The sequence below is a fragment of the Candoia aspera genome, chromosome 4, assembly GCF_035149785.1.
Source record: "Candoia aspera isolate rCanAsp1 chromosome 4, rCanAsp1.hap2, whole genome shotgun sequence".
Classification (NCBI taxonomy): domain Eukaryota; kingdom Metazoa; phylum Chordata; class Lepidosauria; order Squamata; family Boidae; genus Candoia; species Candoia aspera.
The window spans coordinates 103,561,433-103,578,129 of NC_086156.1; the positions used below are offsets into that span (position 1 = coordinate 103,561,433).

A 16,697-nucleotide genomic window follows, 5' to 3' on the forward strand; every position below is an offset into this window, starting at 1 on the left:
ATTTTATGATTTTGACTTTAAAATGATAATGTACATGTTTGCCCAAAGAAGATCCCCACCTTTGCGTGGTGAGACCACTAAATCCAGGGCCTACATTGATCTCACTTTATCGCTGATCGCTCATTCTGCTCTAATAGACATAATCTATTCCCCATTGTGAGTTTTCCGTTAAAACGTGCAGCTCAAAGATGGCATTCGCTTGGATCCCAAAGGCGGCGGCTGACCATTTCTCGAAAGGATGCAATTCTGAGCTCCAGCTCTCCTAGTCACTAGAGGGCGCTCCCGAAGTTCCAAATATCTGCTAAAAAAAAAAAAGCAACCTGAAAGAATATATTATAGTTCTTCCGTTGGCGGACTGCCTTTTTTCCGTTTTTTTTTTTCACCCCTCCTTTCTTCTCTTCCTTTTTTTGGGGGCAAAAGGAGAACAGCCAAAGAAGACGAATGGAGGGAAGAAGAATGGTGGAGAGAAGAGAAGAGAGAAGAAGCAGATGAAGGCTGAATTAAGAAAAAGGAGGAGAGAGATAGGGGGGGGGTGGAACCACGGAAAATAAGGGGAGAGGAAAGAAGAAGTGGAATAAACTGATGGAGGAAGGTTGGCGGATGGTGAGACAGAGACAGGCGGCGGGCAGAATCTGATGGATTAATGGCAGGGCGATGCGCACCCGAAGTCTTTCCAGGCCCCCAGTCGTCCCTGTGAGCAAAAGAAGATAAGAGGGGGACAGAGGAACCGATCAAGAAAGAAAGAGGGGGAGAAATGGGATAAAGAGGACAAACGAGCACAACGCAGAATCCTCAGTCCGGAGAGAAAGCTCCTGATTGTCTTCCCTCTCCATCCATCGCAGCTTTCCAACTCTCCAAACTTTTGACCTCATGTCAGGACGCGCCGTTCGAGCCGAGACAAGGAGCCGGGCAAAAGATGACATCAAGAAAGTGATGGCTGCTATCGAGCACGTCCGGAGATGGTGAGGACAATTTGGGGATGAGGGCAGCCGGGGCTGGGGGGGGAACTTTGGTAAGACAGCGACGGGTCGCCCCATGCAGAGCTGGCCCTGTTCAGGGGGTTTCTAGGCTGGCCCACGATGGGTGAACTTTGACTTTTGGACGGTGCCGCGGAGGCCTATTTTGGGGGGGGGCGGCAGCTGGTTTGGGGTGTCGATTACGGGGCCTTTCCACCATGTCTGCAGAGCACGTGTCCTTTCGGAAGGCTTGTTGAAAGCAGTTTGCATTGTTGGATTGTCACGTATTTGTCTAAGCTTTGATGTCAGCGCTGCCTGCCCAGGGAGGTGGGGTAGGATGGCTGCATCCGGATGTGCTGGCCAAATGTTGCTGTGTCTTGGAAGGGATCTCTGGAAACGGTTCTTCCTTCCGCCTCCTGCCCCCCCCCCCCCGCCACGGCAGAGCAGCTGATCCGAGTGCCTGATGTTATATTTTGGGTAATTTTGTCTTGCATGATCCTTCCCATTTCCTCATCAAATTGTCACACCAGGGGCGTTAGCTCAAGCCACTTAACTGTTTTAATGCCAGCAGCCTTTCCGGGATGGGGAGAAAGGCTGACTGCTTTCTCGATTTGTGTTGAATCTGAAGTGATCAAAATGGCTTGATTTTTCTTTTGGTGAATACTATCTCTGAGCATCTACACTCAATATTACTATTGCTGTTAGCATGTTTAGTTATTGTGTTTATCTCCCACCTTTTCTCTAAGGCAGTGTTTCTCAATCTTGGCAGCTTAAAGCTGTGGACTTAAACTTCCAGAATTCCCTGGCCAGCATGCTGGCCAGGGAATTCTGGGAGTTGAAGTCCCCACAGCTTAGTTGCCAAGGTTGAGAAACACTGCTCTAAGGGCTCAAAGTGGCATTTATACATACAGAGAGGGTTCCCCTTAATTTTATCCCCACAACAACAACCTAGTGAGGTAGTGCTGGGCCAAGAGAGAGTGACTGGCTCAAAGCCAGTTACAGGTAGTCCTCACATAATGACCACAATTGGGACTGGAATTTTGGTTGCTAAGCAAAGCGGTCATTAAGCAAATGTGACCCCATTTTACAACCTTTTTTGTGGTGGTCATTAAGCGAACCACCACAGCATTAAGCAAACCACATGGTTGTTAAGTGAGTCACAGAGTTCCCCATTGATTTTGCTTGCCAGAAGCTGGCTGGGAAGGTTGAAAGTGGCAATCACATGACACAGGACACTGCGACAATCATAAATGCGAATTGGTTGCCAAGCGCAATGTGGCAACTTTAAGATGTGTGGATTTCAACTCCCCATGCTGGCTGGGAAATTCTGGGAATTGAAGTCCACACATCTTAAAGTTGCCAAGCTCGAGAAACACGGTCAAGTTCATCTTCTCATTGAAAAGATACCCTCCCAGATTGTCCAGGGGAGTGTTAGAAAAACATTGGAAGATCAAGACGGATGGGAGAGGATTGAATGGAGTGTTGGGAAACTGATACGACTGGTTTCTGCTGTTCTGCATTTTGTTGGAATCTCAGTTGCAACAACAACAACCATTTAAAGCTACATAGCATTAGGATAGTATTTTAAAACACCCCAAAGAAATAGCAATATTTCGTCTAGGCCCAGAAGCTAAACAGAGGACTTGGTTAGTGAGTGGATGGGAGACCCCCAGGAAATTGCAGGAGTAGGCTAGACTGGAAAATTGGGGAAAAAAACATTCTGGAAGACGGCAGTAACAGGAGAATCACTTCATTCTGAGAAGACTGCGTGGCTGTATCCACAAAGTTATCAGGAGCTAAGCTCAGTTCAAAAAAGACTACTTTTTTCAGTCCAGCACATCCAAAGGTCCCATGTGGAAAAGGCTGAAAGATTGTCCCATTTTATCATGCTGATTTCTCTTTCCTGCTTCTAGGGAAAAGCGTTGGGTGACCGTGGGGGATACTTCTTTACGGATCTACAAGTGGGTACCTATCGTGGACCCTCGGGATGAGGTGAGAGAGAGAGAGGCTGGCTGGTTTCTCACGAGCGTCTTGCCTCCGGCACCTCTGGTTTCCCTGATTTGATTTTCCTCTCCTCTGTTGCAGGAAAAAAGACGGCTAGAAGGTAGCAAAGAGCAGGAACAGACCAAACGGAGAAGGTTGCAGGTGTCTGCTCCTCGGAGCAATTCTGCTCTGCTCATGTTGGATCTGAATGGTACGTCTGGGGGACAGGGAGTGGGGGAACAGCTCCTCTAAGCAAGGACATGATGCTTTCTAGTTCTGGCCTTGTAAAATCTGGCCTCTCGGGCCCTCCCTGCGCAGGGTAGTCCCAAAAGTTTGCACCTCAGTTCTTAGCTAGAACAGAACTTCAAGCAGCCATGAGATTACTTTCCATTTGAGGCTTGTGAAAAAGCAGCTTGACCAAGGTAGTGTGAGCTTAAAAGGTGGAACACCTGCCCGACAACATTAATATTTTGCACCTCTATCTGGCAAAGGAGAAAGTTGAATTCTTAGGCCCAAATAAGCAGGGCACATTTGCAAATAAAAGCTGGTTTTTTTAAAAAATTCTGTTTTCCAGTAGCAACCTTTGAATCAATGGTTGTCTTCTTTTTTTTAAGCCACGAACTACTTTTAGTTCAGACAGGCTGGAAGGGACAGAGATCCGTTTAATTTTTCTTGCAAGTGGTGTAGCCTTTCCCAATTGGGATTCTGATTTTTTTTGAAGGGTGCATGCCCCCAAAACCTCAAGTGTTCAAGGGATGGAGTGGGGGAAGACCAGAAGGAAAGATAATTGAAAATCATTCTTGTTGACATCCAAGCCTCCTCCCCACAAGACCTAGGGGTGCAAAATGCTACAGAAACAAACACACACATTTTTGGAAATCTAAGCTCTTCTAGGAGCTTTTGTACCTGTACAGCTGAGCACAAGAAAGAAAAAACAAACAAAAGGGAGATAAAATATTGATGATCCAAGTAATTAGTCCATCTGCAAGCAGTCCTTGCAGTAGAAGACGATAATGTGTGTTTTCTGAGGGCTGCAAACTTGCAATGCTCCAGAGGCTGAGAAAAGTGTTTTGAAAGTTATTAAAATAATCCTGAAAAACATATACAGGTAGTCCTCACTTAACAACCATTTATTTAGTGACGGTTCAGACTTATGACAGTGTTGGAAAAACCCGACTTATGACCGGTCCTTGCACTTAACGACTGTTGCAGAATCCCCACAGTCATGGGATCGCAATTTGGGTGCTTGGCAACCAGTTTGCTTTTATGACCGTCGCAGCTTCCCGTGGTCACATGATCACCATTTTCGACCTTCCCAGCTGGCTTCTGGCAAGCAAAATCAATGCGGAACCACATGGTTTGCTTAACAACCACATGGTCTGCTTAACGCCTGCCGCAAAAGAGGTCGTAATATTGGGTCGGATTTGCATGATGACCACTTTGCTTAGCAACCAAAATTCTGGTCCCAATTGTAATTAAGCGAGGACTACCTGTAGAAGATTCCAAAGTAGCCACCTGAGGCTGGCTTGTATCCTTGAAATTTAAACTTGCTGCTTTGAAGTCTTGAGGAGTAAAAGTAAGAATTGAGTTTGACTCTGGTGGCAATCCTTACGCTACAGCTTTCAAAGTTCCTGGTGGCCTCCCATCCAAGAACTAACCAGATGCAAATCATCTTGTGCCAAATCAGCCTGGGGCTGCCATTGGCTGGGCATAGCTTCCCAAACCTGTGCCTTAGCCAGAAGGCCAAGTAACTTTACATGTCATATAGGCCTGCTTCCTGGCTAATTTGAATGAAAAAAGGGTTGTTCTTGCATTGATGCCCTGGTATGAAAGTGGCTGTTGCTTAGAAAGCGGTAGAAGAAGATACTGTGTGTTTTCTGAGGGCTGCAAACTTGCAGTGCTCCGAAGGCTGAGAGAGGAGAAAGAATTACATTTTTAAAAAATACCGGTAGAAAAATTAGATCCTTCTCTCTCCCTTGTTTGTTTTCCATCCATTACTGCAGACCTTCTTCTAAGGCTGTTCTCTGCCTGTCAAAACTCTGAAAATAATAATAATAATAATAATAATAATAATAATAATAATAATAATAATAATAATAATAATCTTGGCCAAATAAAGCACTGAGGAGGAGGGAGAGAATTAAGGCACAACACATGGCTTCCTTTTGTTTTCAGAATAAAATGGAGGTGGAGCCAAAAGTGACTCACTGATAGTAGATCAGACTACAGGCCTGTTTAATTGAGGGAAAGAGATTCAGGTGCTGTACGAGCTGTTAGCTGATGGAACAGGCTGCCACTTGACTTGATGAGGGTCATCTATGAGAGGTGCTTAAGCGCAGTGTTTCTCAACCTCAGCAACTTTAAGAAGTGTGGACTTCAACTCCCAGAATTCCCCAGCCAAAGTTGCTGAGGTCGAGAAATACTGCTTTAGTGGATCCGGTATGGAACAGGGGGTTGGACCAGATGACCTCTATGGTACATTCCAGCTCTATGATTCTATGAAACCTTTGGCCCTTTGGATGTCGCTGAATCACAACTTCACATATTCCCTCACCTGGTTGCGGCTGCTGGGAACAGTCGCTCGGCAGCAGCTGGGGACCAGAGCTTCGCCATTCTACATCCTGGTTCCAACAGTGGATAACCAGATGCTCATAGGACTTCAGTGGTACACTGCCACTGAACCAGGAGGTTCCATGCACCCCTAGGGACAAAAAGTCTTCCGGATTTCCAGACACAGTTCTTAATGGTCCTGCTTCTGTCTTCCACCAGACGAGAACAGCAACCAGAGTTCTCTTTCGGAGACTTCCCTGCTGAAAGGGGGAGACACCAGCCCCAGCCCCACCCCGGATCGAAGCCAGACGGTGACTCCCACCCTCTTAGGGGAGCTGAAGACAGAGGATTTGCAGCCCCCTTTGTTGGGGCAACAGGGAGGTAGGTTCATCTGGTGAGAAATCTCTTGGAATTAAGCAAGAGGCCTTGTTGTCTTGTGTTATGGTCCTGCTGGACTTGTATAACAATGATGACGACGATGATGATAGAGGAGGAAGAGTAGGAGGGTGGGAATGGTATGTAGGGATGACCTTGGGAGACATGAGGAAGACAAGCAGACTAGGCAACGGTCAGATAAGAGGCAGCTGAGCTTGCAGGAGCAATGGGAGTGTGGCAGGCATCTCAGAAGGGAGCCTCCCTAGTTTCTTGGGCTGTAAAGGGGACTGGGGAGAGATGCACTCTCAGACTTGCAAGATTCTGTTAATGTAACCTTAGAATAAAGTTAGAGCTAGCACTTCTGGGTGTGCTTCTTGTATAGACTACCTCGCAAGGCTGACATGGAGCTGGGGGCACTTAGGGATAATAGTCCTGGAGGGGCGATTCCAGCAGGGCTGAAGCCAATGATCCACCCTGGCTGAGGCCGATCCAACCAGCCCCCAGGACTCCCCACCTGCACCCCCTGAGAGCAGCCGCCCAGCCCCGAGCAGGGGCGTGCTTTGAGGATCGACAGCAGAGGGCTGAGCTCCACAGGGCAGATAGACTGCCCCACACCAGGCCAGCAGGAGAGTAGACGCCAACGAGTCAGGCACCTCAGCTCTGCATTTGGGGGGTGGCTCAGCTTGGGTTATTTAGTGCTCCCCCAAAAAACAACTTTTCAAGCCTCAGCTCCATCGTGCTTCCTTGCTGTGCCCTGCTTTTAACTCTGGATTCCATCTCACCGTGTCTGGTGTCTGTCCCTTGGATTTGTCCTTAGTTTATTGGATTCCTGGTCTTGACCCAGCCAAGCCTTGACTGTGTGGCCATAGCTGTCTTTAACTTTAGGTAAAAAGGACTCTTTGCTTCTAAAAGGTCTGACTAAGTTTGCCTGTCACTGGACTGCAGCCAGCTTGCTATCTTGTCGGCTGGCTGCCCACAGTGCCGACTTTGGAATTCTGGTTCAGAAATACAAATGATTGCCTTCCCACACACTCCCATGTGTGTGAACAGCTATTGGCAACCTCTGCTGGGAGAACTGCCCCAAGCCAGGCCAGCAGCAGAGTAGACACCAATGAGTCAGGCACCTCATCTCTGCATTTGGAGGGTGGCTCAGCTTGGGTTATTTAGTGCCCCCCCCAAACAACTTTTCAAGCCTCGGCTCCGTCGTGTTTCCGTTGCTGTGCCGTGCTTCGAACTCTGGATTCTACTGTGTCTTGTCCCTTGGATTTGCCACTTGTTTATTGGATCCCTGTTTTCTTTTTTAAAATTTATTTATATTTATTGGGAATTGTACATAACGTAAAAAACAAATCTAAAGAAAAAGAAAGGAAAGAAAAGAAAGAAAAAATAAAAAGTGTAAGAACAGAAAACAAAAAGGGAAGAAGCTACAGTTATGAAATACGACGACTGCCAACCTTCTCTTCAACAGATTTTTACAATCTTATCACCCCTCCTCCTTCTTGGATGTTACACAAATCCCTTCAGCCCCACACTCAATCCACATTTTTAAAATCTTCAAACCTATAAATCATCATACCATTTTTTCCTTCCTTCAGCAAAAAGTCCATATAAGGTTTCCAGTCTTTCAGAAAAGCTGTTGTGGTTTTTTCTCTGACCAAACAGGTCAGCTTTGCCATCAAAGCAGATTCTGACATTTTCACAATCCATTCCTCCACTATTGGATCCCTGGTCTCAACCTGGGCTAAGCCTTTGACCACATTACTATTGCTGTCTTTAGCTTTAGGCAAAAAGGACTCTTTGCTTTTAAAAGTACGAGTCAAAGAGAATATTTGTAGCTCAGGGTTGAACTGTGGAGTCCGTGGTGCTCTCTGAGCCTTGTTGTTTTCTTGCAGACGTTTCATTGCCAGACCAGGCAACATCTTCAGTGCGAAGAGGGAGTGGGCCTTGCTCTCTGTTGATCTACCGTGGCTTGGTGGGGGTGTTGTTCTCTCCTTGGGAGTTCCTTGACTGGGCTGTCGTTTGCTGCTTGGTTGATTGCCTGAGTTAACAGTTCCTTGATTAGGGTATTGTATACTGTTTCATGGTTTGTCTGGTGTTAATCCTGGTGTTGATTTTTGCATATCTGGGTGTTAATTGCTGACAAGGGAGTGTACTGGTCTTTTCGCTTTTCTATTGTCTCTTTTGAATGGTATGTAAATGTTGTTTACCTCTATGTAATCAATAGACACATAGAGCCATCAACAGGCACAGTTAATCAAGGAACTATTAACTCAGTCAATCAACCAAGCAGCAAACAACAGCCCAATCAAGGAACTCCCAAGGAGAGAACAACACCCCCACCAACCCAAGCAGGGCAAGCCACAGTATATCAACAGAAGGCAGGTCCCACTCCCTTTTTGCACTGAAGATGCTGCCTAGCCTGGCAATGAAACATCTGCAAGAAAACAACAAGGCTCAGAGAGCACCACGGACTCCACAGCTTTTAAAAGTTCTGAGTTTGCACTTCCCTGGACTGTGGCAGGCAGAAAACCTTCTGCACGGGGGAAACCGGGATGACCTTGAGAAGTTGGGGCTTTTCTGTGTAACTCATTTTCCTCCCTCCAGCGCTTCTTCTCTGCGATTTATTACACTTCATGGGATCTGCTATTATGCTCTGATAGAGTCTACATTCTGCTGTAGCAGCATTTAAGCTTTTCTTTCCCGCTGTGTTACCCTGTCGAATCTTTCCACTGATTAGCTAAACTTTCAGTTTCAAACCTCAGCATCTCTCTCTTCCCCTGAGTCTGCAAAAAGTACGTGGGAATGGACTCTCAGCCTTGCAAGACGATGGAGGACAGGGGAAAGAAAGGCTACGTTTTTCAGAAAGTATTCTGGGGTCTGCCTGCTTTGATTGGTTCCTCTTCTGGGTACAGATCCTGGGATGTGCCTTCTGGAGGGAACTGATGATCCACCCAAGCTTAGCAAAGAAGAACCAGATCTCAAGACATCCGATTTCCAGGTGATTGTGCTGATCTGGGGAAAAATGCTGAGGTTTCTGGGGTGGGGGGGTGACAGAAAAGTCAGGATGGCCACAACCATGCAATCAAAGCCCCACCCTTTTTAAATGTGTGAAAACGAGTAAAGCAATATCAGAAATAAACAAAATGTTATCAGAAGTCATTTCTTTTCATGACTGAACAAAACCCCCACTCAGCTATACAGGTAGTCCTCGCATAACAACCACAATTGTGACTGGAATTTCAGTTATTAAGCGATGCAGTCATTAAGCAAATCTGACCTGATTTTATAACCAATTTGCGGTGATCGTTAAGTGAATCATGTGGTTCCTCATTAATTTTGCTTGCTGGAAGCCGGCTGGGAAGGTGAAAAATGGTGATCACATGACCGTGGGACACTACGATGGTCATAAATGCAAATCAGTTGCTAAGTGCCCGAATTGTGATCACATGACTGTGGGGACACTGTGATGGTCATAAGTGTGAGGACTGGTATCAAGTTGTTTTTTTTTTTTTCAGCACTGTCATAAGCCTGAACCATTGCTAAACAAATGGTTGTTAAGCAAGGACTACCTATACTGTTGATCTCCTTCCTGATCTGGTGCCTTCCAAATACAATGTTTTGGACTCACCGTTGCCTCATCCCCTAGGGATGACAAGTATTGTAGTTCAAGCCCTTAGGTGGACACCAAGTTGTAACGCTGATGGGGACATTTGGTGGTGGGGAAGCTGTGGCTTGAATGATGCCAACTTAGGTCATTGGGATTGTTTTGCATCTCTTGGGCATTTAATATACTTAATTTTTTTATTTAAATGTCATTTATTATTATTACAAATATTTATTCTTTAAGAGAGCTTATTTAGCCTAAGATATTTTATATGGCTTATTTCGTTTTCTGATTAATAATTTCTGCATAGCTTTTAACCTCACCGAATAACTAATAAAGCAAAGAGAAGTGTGCTTTGGCTAAAGCTACCTACTAAAAGCCGACTTACTGGATCACTACTTCTTTATTTTGCAACTTCATTCTGCTATAATCAGTATGATTCTTTTTCATGCAATTTTTGCCCAGAAAGAATAGCAATAGCTACATGGTATGCATGAAAGCAAGCATACCTCAGCTAACGGGCATGGTCCATCAAAGACCCCTGAGAGCAAGCTTTTAAAAAAATTTAAAACAGAGATATATTTTCAGAAAAGATAATGCCTATAGATGGACAGTTACTATGATGGTACAATTAATGCTCAATATAATGTTAATAATAGTTTGAGCTCTTAAAACCAAATCAAAAGTTCTCCCAAAACTCTGTCTCTTCATTCTCTTTGCTTGGCATGCTATATTTACACATACATGTATACACGTATAACATTTTTAGCTGAAAGTTCGGGAATGAATTTGGATAGAAAGTTCTCCTAACTTTAATTTGCTAACCAATTCCCAAATGTGTATTCTCCTAATTAAAACCAACCCTCACTTATCATTCTAGAGTCTTCTTTAAAAAAAGCAAGCCCCTCTCCAAAATGGTATTTAAGCTCCCTTATATACAGTACATTACACAGCAAGCCAGATGTAGGTATTTGAAATATGGTTTCTCGCATTTAAACAGAAATGAGTAACAATCATCAACATTCAGTGTAAAGGATAAATGTCTAAACCAGCGTTTCTCAACCAGGATTCTGTTGAACCTTAGGGTTCTGCGAGAGGTCACTAGGGGTTCCCTGGGAGATCACTATTTATTTTAAAAATTATTTCAAATTTGGGCAACTTCACATTAAAGAAGTAAGTTTCATTCTTTATTTTTAGATTAAGAACACTGTTAATGCATACCTACAGGCCTACACATGAAATGAATATAATAATTTTGTGACTTCTGGCCTGTATTTGAGCCTTACTGTGCAGGGGTTCCCTGAGGCCTGAAAAATATTTCAAGGGTTCCTCCAGGGTTAAAAAGTTGAGAAAGGCAGGTCTAAACTGTGCTTAGCAGTTGGGGACACAAAAGACAGGGAGGATGTGTTACTAGAAAGTTTTCTCACTATGCTTTTTTAAAAAATCCCCTATAGTTAATAGCTATTCTTTCGTTCTATCTCAGTCACTTTCTTACTTCCTTTTGTATTCTATTATTTTAACAATTAATTCAAAAAGAAAAGAAAAAAGGATATTTAAAAAAGGGCCGATCTGATATGTCACTTTTTGGCTTTCAAAAATTTAATGCCCCCCTGAATTTACTCATGCTTACTCCCACGGCCCAGCAGATACAGAATTGCAGGTTCAGGTTTTATTTTGTTCCCCCCCCCCCAAAAAAAGAGAGAATCCCTTCCAACAGAACTTCCAAAGCAAAATTTCTTAACATTTTATTTATTTATTGAATGAATTTATATGGCCGCCCAACTCCCACACAGTGACTCCAATGTACCTGCACAAACGTGGAATCAGAGTGTGACATTTTGAGCAAGACGTTGAGGTTCCCCCCTTTTTTCTGAGAGACGGGTTTGGGCCGAAGAACCTGAGATTGAGGGTGAGTTGAGTGTTTAGATCGGGGTTCCTAAACCTTGGCAGGCTTGCTGGCTGAGGAATTCTGGGAGTTGAAGTCCACACAAAGTCGCCAAGCTTGAGAGACCCTGGTTAAGATCTTCCTTTGCTCCTCTTCCAGGCCACGGATACAGCAGCTTGCTTGGAACCCAGCAAAGGCTTGGAGGGACGAATGACTGAACTGGAGGAATCACCTTTAGGAGCTCCCTCCTTGAAGCGGATCCAACCAGAGGCACGAGCTTTGGAGCCCAGCCCGCCCTCTGAGGTTTAACCTTAAGCTTAAATTCAGGGCTATCCTTCCCACCTCCTCTGACGGATGGATCTACGTGGGAGAACAATATATGGCATGTTAGCTAATTGTGGTGCATCCAAACATCTGTCTCTGCCACATGAGAATGCTACCTTTTCACTGTTCCTGCTGCCCCCTAGTGGAGGCATAGTGTAGCAACACTGTTTACACACAGCAATCATGTTTTGTACATGGCTTGTGTATGTATGGAAATGAAACATGGCTGTGGGGAGGGAGGCCTGTGACCAGAAGCAGCTGTGGGGTGTTACAGTAGTGAGAAAGGAATGACCAAAGCTGCTTATGTTAATTATGCAGAAATGTGATTTACATATTGGGAATAGGAGAGATTAAAAGTAGAGCTCTTGTTCTAATACACACATCAGGAAGGTCAAAAGTCTCCCAGATTCTATCTTCTATCCTAGTTATTCAACATAAAAGAACATCCTGGAGTTTAAAAACAAGGCTGCAATTTTACATCCATTCGAAATCCAAATTTTGCAGTGTGGAAACTCACATTCTGGGAAGAGAGCAAGATGCACAATTTAAACTTAATTATTTAATCATGCTAAATTTTAGGGTATCAGAGGTTTTCTTTGAAAACTGCAAGATGTGACCATGTTTGTGGCTGCCAAATTCCAGCTGCTTTGCCAGGAGAGAGAGCATGCTGAACCTTGATGTGAAGGCTCAAATCAGGCCTGGAATTCAGCCTCCATTGAAATGATGAACTCTGCCCTAAAGACTCTTTTACGGGGATGCGTAAAGAAGTGCAGGGCTTAACCATGGGTTAAGGCTACCATCTTGATTGAGCTGACCTCCCCTCCAGTGCCTCTGGATTCTACACACCTGAGACATGGGGATTTTCACTTCAGAGGAAGTCTTGGGGTTGAGGTAGCTAAAAAGAAAAGCCAGGAATCTTGTTGTAGAAAGTAAAAAACACCAACACACTTATTTATAATGGGAAGGGCCATCCTTTAAAAAGCCTTGCTGGGTAATTTCATCCCTGGTTTGTGCTCCAATCAATGGATTTTCCAGTTGCCACCCCAAAGAAGACCCCTTCAAGCCCTCTGCAAAGACTAACAGGGAAGGCACAACGGACAGGCCAAGGGCTGGATTTTGCTCTGGGGTTAAAGGGTACCACCAGAAAATGTGCCAAGCCATGGTTTGCTGGGTAATATAAGGCAAAATGAGGTTTCTTTACTTATGGCTTTGCATGAGGGATGATTCTAGCCAATGAACGTGTGGGGCCGAGGCATGTTTTGGAGTCCCAATGATGTCACGTTTATGCTGTCATGCTGTAATTATAGATAGTCCTCACTTAACAACTATTTAGTGACGGTTTGGACTTATGACTGGTCCTCACACTTATGACCATCAGTGTTCCCCACAGTCACATGCTTACAATGTGGGCACTTGGCAACTGGTTTGCATTTATGACCATCGTAGCGTCCCATGGTCACGTGATCGCCATTTCTCAGCCAGCTTCTGGCAAGCAAAATCAATGGAGAACTGCATGATTTGCTTAATGACCATGTGGTTCATTTAATGGCTGTGGTGATTCATGTAACGACCACTGCAAAAAAAAAAAGTTGTAAAATTAGGTCGGACTTGCTTAATGACTGCTTTGCTTAGCAACCAAAATTCTGGTCCCAATTGTGGTCATTAAGCAAGGGCTACCTGTATGTCATTTGGACCAGTTGCATCGTTCATATCATTTGCATAATGTACCATGTCATGTGTGATGTCACACAGCCCCCGCAGATGCCTGTGGTGTGGAGTTGCAGCCAGAGAATAAAAACAATAATGCTGTCTAATTTTTTGAGGAGGAAAAAATATTGTATGCTACTTATATAATTCTATAAAGACACAGAATTCATGGACAGGTGGGAATGCATATTTGGCAGTTGTTCTTCAGGCTTCCTCTTCTTATGATTGGTCAAACCTCAAGCGTATATATTTTCTCAACGTAAATTGCGACAATCCACATTTAGAATCCGTGTGCGCAAGAGACCCTTGTGCGTATTATTTGCCAAATATATGTGGCATTAGGAAGTCATTCACCGAAAGCGGATTAGCCTCAAGGAAGACACACCCTTGTATTCATTCCACTTGACCCACATGGTGTAGCCGCACAATTTCTTATGCACATCTGAGTTCTCGATGGGAGCTTTTTCATGTGTGAAGTCAGCCCTAAGAGATTCCTTCATAGCAGGCAAAGGTTGTAGTACCTGGTGTAGTGTGATTCGATTTAACAATAACGTGTTAGCATTTTTATATCTATGGCTTTATAAGCAACTTTTAATTTTACATTGTGATTTTCATAGTTTATAAAGTGTTATCTCTCATTCAGAAACCTGTGAAGGTATTTCTTAAAGGAAAGGTAGATGTTCTTTAAAACCAACCTTTTTTGCATGCATCGAACATATTTTGTCAAGACCAGTTCCTAGATGACCTCCCACTTCTCAAATTCTGTAGGCAGCCAGCATTTTGCAGGTCCTGGGTGAGCTCAGTCATAAAGTCCATTTTCGGGCCTTCTTTGGGCCACCTAGAGTTGTGGAAGTGTTGGCCAAGAAGGCCCGTGACTCAGTGCGAGTTGTCACCCAATAAACCACAATGAGGAGGGAAGGTCCTTTGTTCTCTTTTATTTCTGTGCACGGCAAACACCGCACCTGACTTCCCTTTTATACATTTTCTAGCAAGGAAACAAAGGCAACAAAATGTCTTTATTGGCTAATTCTTTTAGCACATGAGCTCTACATACTGCATGCTATCCCATAATATCCCTTAGCATGTTCTATGTTTTCTAGGACCCCCACCTTAGGGGTGCGTGTTTTACTATGTTAATTAGCCCTTAGGTTACTGCCAGGTCAGCTGGCGGTGCTGTAACTGGGTCCTTCTGTGGTTTCTGAATACCTCAAAGCCACTCTTCCCTTTTTCCAACTACAGCAGACTCTTCCACCTGCTGCCAGTCACCTGTTCAGCCCACATCCTCTTGAAATCACAAGCACCTAATATTGTCTGCTAGCAGGCAAGCATTAAACAATAATTTTCTCATGGCTTCCTGGGCCCAGTTGCATCTAGCTCTGTTTCTCCACCTTGGCAACTTTCAGATGTGATCTAGCTGACAATGGCTGATCTTGAAAAGGTAAATAGGATCAGACCTGGTTAGAAGTTGGGTGGGAGATGACAAGAAATTTCAGACTGAAGAGTCAAAAACATCCTGGTAGAAGGCAAAGTTTTCACACTGCCACATTGTGTGAACTCAGCCTAAAGTTGGTTCTGTTTCATGAGGATTCATAAAACTAGGTTAATCCATAACCACAGCTCAGTTCGCAAAAGGAAGCAGGTCAGAGAAGCAGAGCTAGTTTAGGCAATTCTGGGCTAGATGGGCCTAAAAAGCTGGGATTTAGTGGAAAGCAGCTTCCTCCACACATTTCAGCTGACTGAACCCGCTCCCTTCTGAATGCGCAACAACCATTCTCAAGCCACAAAAGGTCTATCTGATGTTGTTCATTTAGACCAGAGGTGCAAAAATTGTAGCCCAGCACCTTTCCTAGTCACTAAGTGCCCCCATGGGTGCAGCCAGATTTTCCCCCCATTGGGCAATCGGGGGTTGGTTTCAAGAAGCAAAATGGGTGTGCAAATATTTGCAACTGCTTCAGCCCTCTTCACTTCTTAAACCACCCCACCCCACCCCACCAGCCAGGATGGAGCAATCCAGGAGCAATAGTTAATGGCGTCTGGATGCCTCACCTGGACCTGGGTTAGGTAGTAAGGGGGAAGTAGAGTGTAGGCATGTGTATAGATCAGAGCCTTGCAGTTTAGCGCGCTGTAGAACAAAGGACGGAGGCGGCGGCTTGCATTCCAGCAGCACAGTTAGAGAAATGTTTAGCCGAGTTCACCTCAAGGTCGGGTGGTTGGCACTTTCTGGAACGAGGTGAGAGGGGAGCCAGTAGGAAAACGAAAGGGAATTTCACCGGACAGTAAATCACAGCAAAAGGGAGGGGGCGAAACAGGAGGGAGACTGAATTGCTTTTAGGGAAAGCTTTGAGCGGGAAATCTCATTCCTGGCTTCGCAAGTACCTATCTAGATAACTTCCATATATCCTACATGGCTTGTATTGAGAGTCGATGTTTTTAAGATTACAAGGACCACGGGCCCCACACTGAGCGTGTGAACTGGCTGGGTCTGGTTCTCAAGCCCACGAAAGCCGCACCCGATCTGACATAATTATTATGTCGTTGTTGTCGTTATAATTATTATGTAATAAATCGGTATTACAGCAAAGCCCCCCCCCCTTAATAGCATCGTTTTTTATCCGGGAAGGCAGAAGGCGCCATCTACCGATGGCGGCTTGCCTTGCACGTGGTTGCATTATAAGCAAAGTTTTCTCCGCGCCGCTGATGTTTGGGCATCGCTTTTGCAACCGACCAGATCCTCTCGAACTGCGGATCCAAGAAAGTGCACGACTAGGCGCAGGTGTGGAGCGCAATTCAGGACAGCTCAAAATTGCAATGCTGCAACGGGGTCGGGGGCAGAGAAAGGGCCCTTCGCTGATCAGCTCCGTTTTTGCGGAGGAAAAGTAGGCAGGGACTAGTTAACCCTTCATCTCTTCCCCCCGCCGCGCCCCGTTCCTACGTGCAGCGAGACGGAAGGGGAGGGCAGGTCGTGTCTTATCAGGAGGGGACATTTCCTGAGGAGGGGGAGCTCTCCTCCGGCCCCGACGGAAGCAAAGAGAAGAGGGCTTGCGATGACCCACCGTCCACCAAAGCGTCTCCGATCTTCCCCGGGGAGGTGAGCTGCTCCATTTTCCTTTTGCCCAGGCAGCCCCAGGGGAGGAGCGCGCGCGGCGGCGGAGAGGGAGGGAGCAACCCGGGAGCGACCGTGGGGCTCGGCGCGGGCTTCTGCTGCGCGCGCGGTGCATGCCCGCGAGGGCTCCCTTTCCAGCGGGGGGGGGGGGAAGCGCTCCCGCGTGTCCAGCCTCCCTGCTTGCTTGCTGCCCGCGCGGAGTCCCAAGAT

The 16,697-nt window shown here is 45.4% G+C and overlaps 1 protein-coding gene across 2 annotated transcripts; it reads left to right on the forward strand.

The window, feature by feature from the left end:
* The first annotated feature begins 431 nt into the window (after positions 1–431).
* BCL7C (BAF chromatin remodeling complex subunit BCL7C) lies at positions 432–11,718 on the forward strand. Of its 2 annotated transcripts, XM_063301441.1 has the most exons (6): positions 432–962; positions 2,870–2,948; positions 3,042–3,150; positions 5,709–5,870; positions 8,777–8,862; positions 11,513–11,718. In XM_063301441.1, exons 1-6 carry the CDS (start codon positions 871–873, stop codon positions 11,660–11,662), a joined length of 678 nt encoding a protein of 225 aa, XP_063157511.1. In that variant the 5' UTR covers positions 432–870; the 3' UTR covers positions 11,663–11,718. The 2 variants fall into 2 exon arrangements, with proteins under 2 accessions (XP_063157511.1, XP_063157512.1); XM_063301442.1 differs by lacking the exon at positions 8,777–8,862 and having other exon boundaries at positions 11,513–11,657.
* Positions 11,719–16,697: the final 4,979 nt, after the last annotated feature.

Excerpts from the sequence above, each read along its gene's own strand:
- BCL7C (XM_063301441.1), top strand. The coding sequence starts at position 871 with ATGTCAGGACGCGCCGTTCGAGCCGAGACAAGGAGCCGGGCAAAAGAT. Across the intron at positions 3,151-5,708 it reads GCTCATGTTGGATCTGAATG|ACGAGAACAGCAACCAGAGT; the intron begins GTACGTCTGGGG and ends GTCTTCCACCAG. Across the intron at positions 5,871-8,776 it reads TTTGTTGGGGCAACAGGGAG|ATCCTGGGATGTGCCTTCTG; the intron begins GTAGGTTCATCT and ends TTCTGGGTACAG.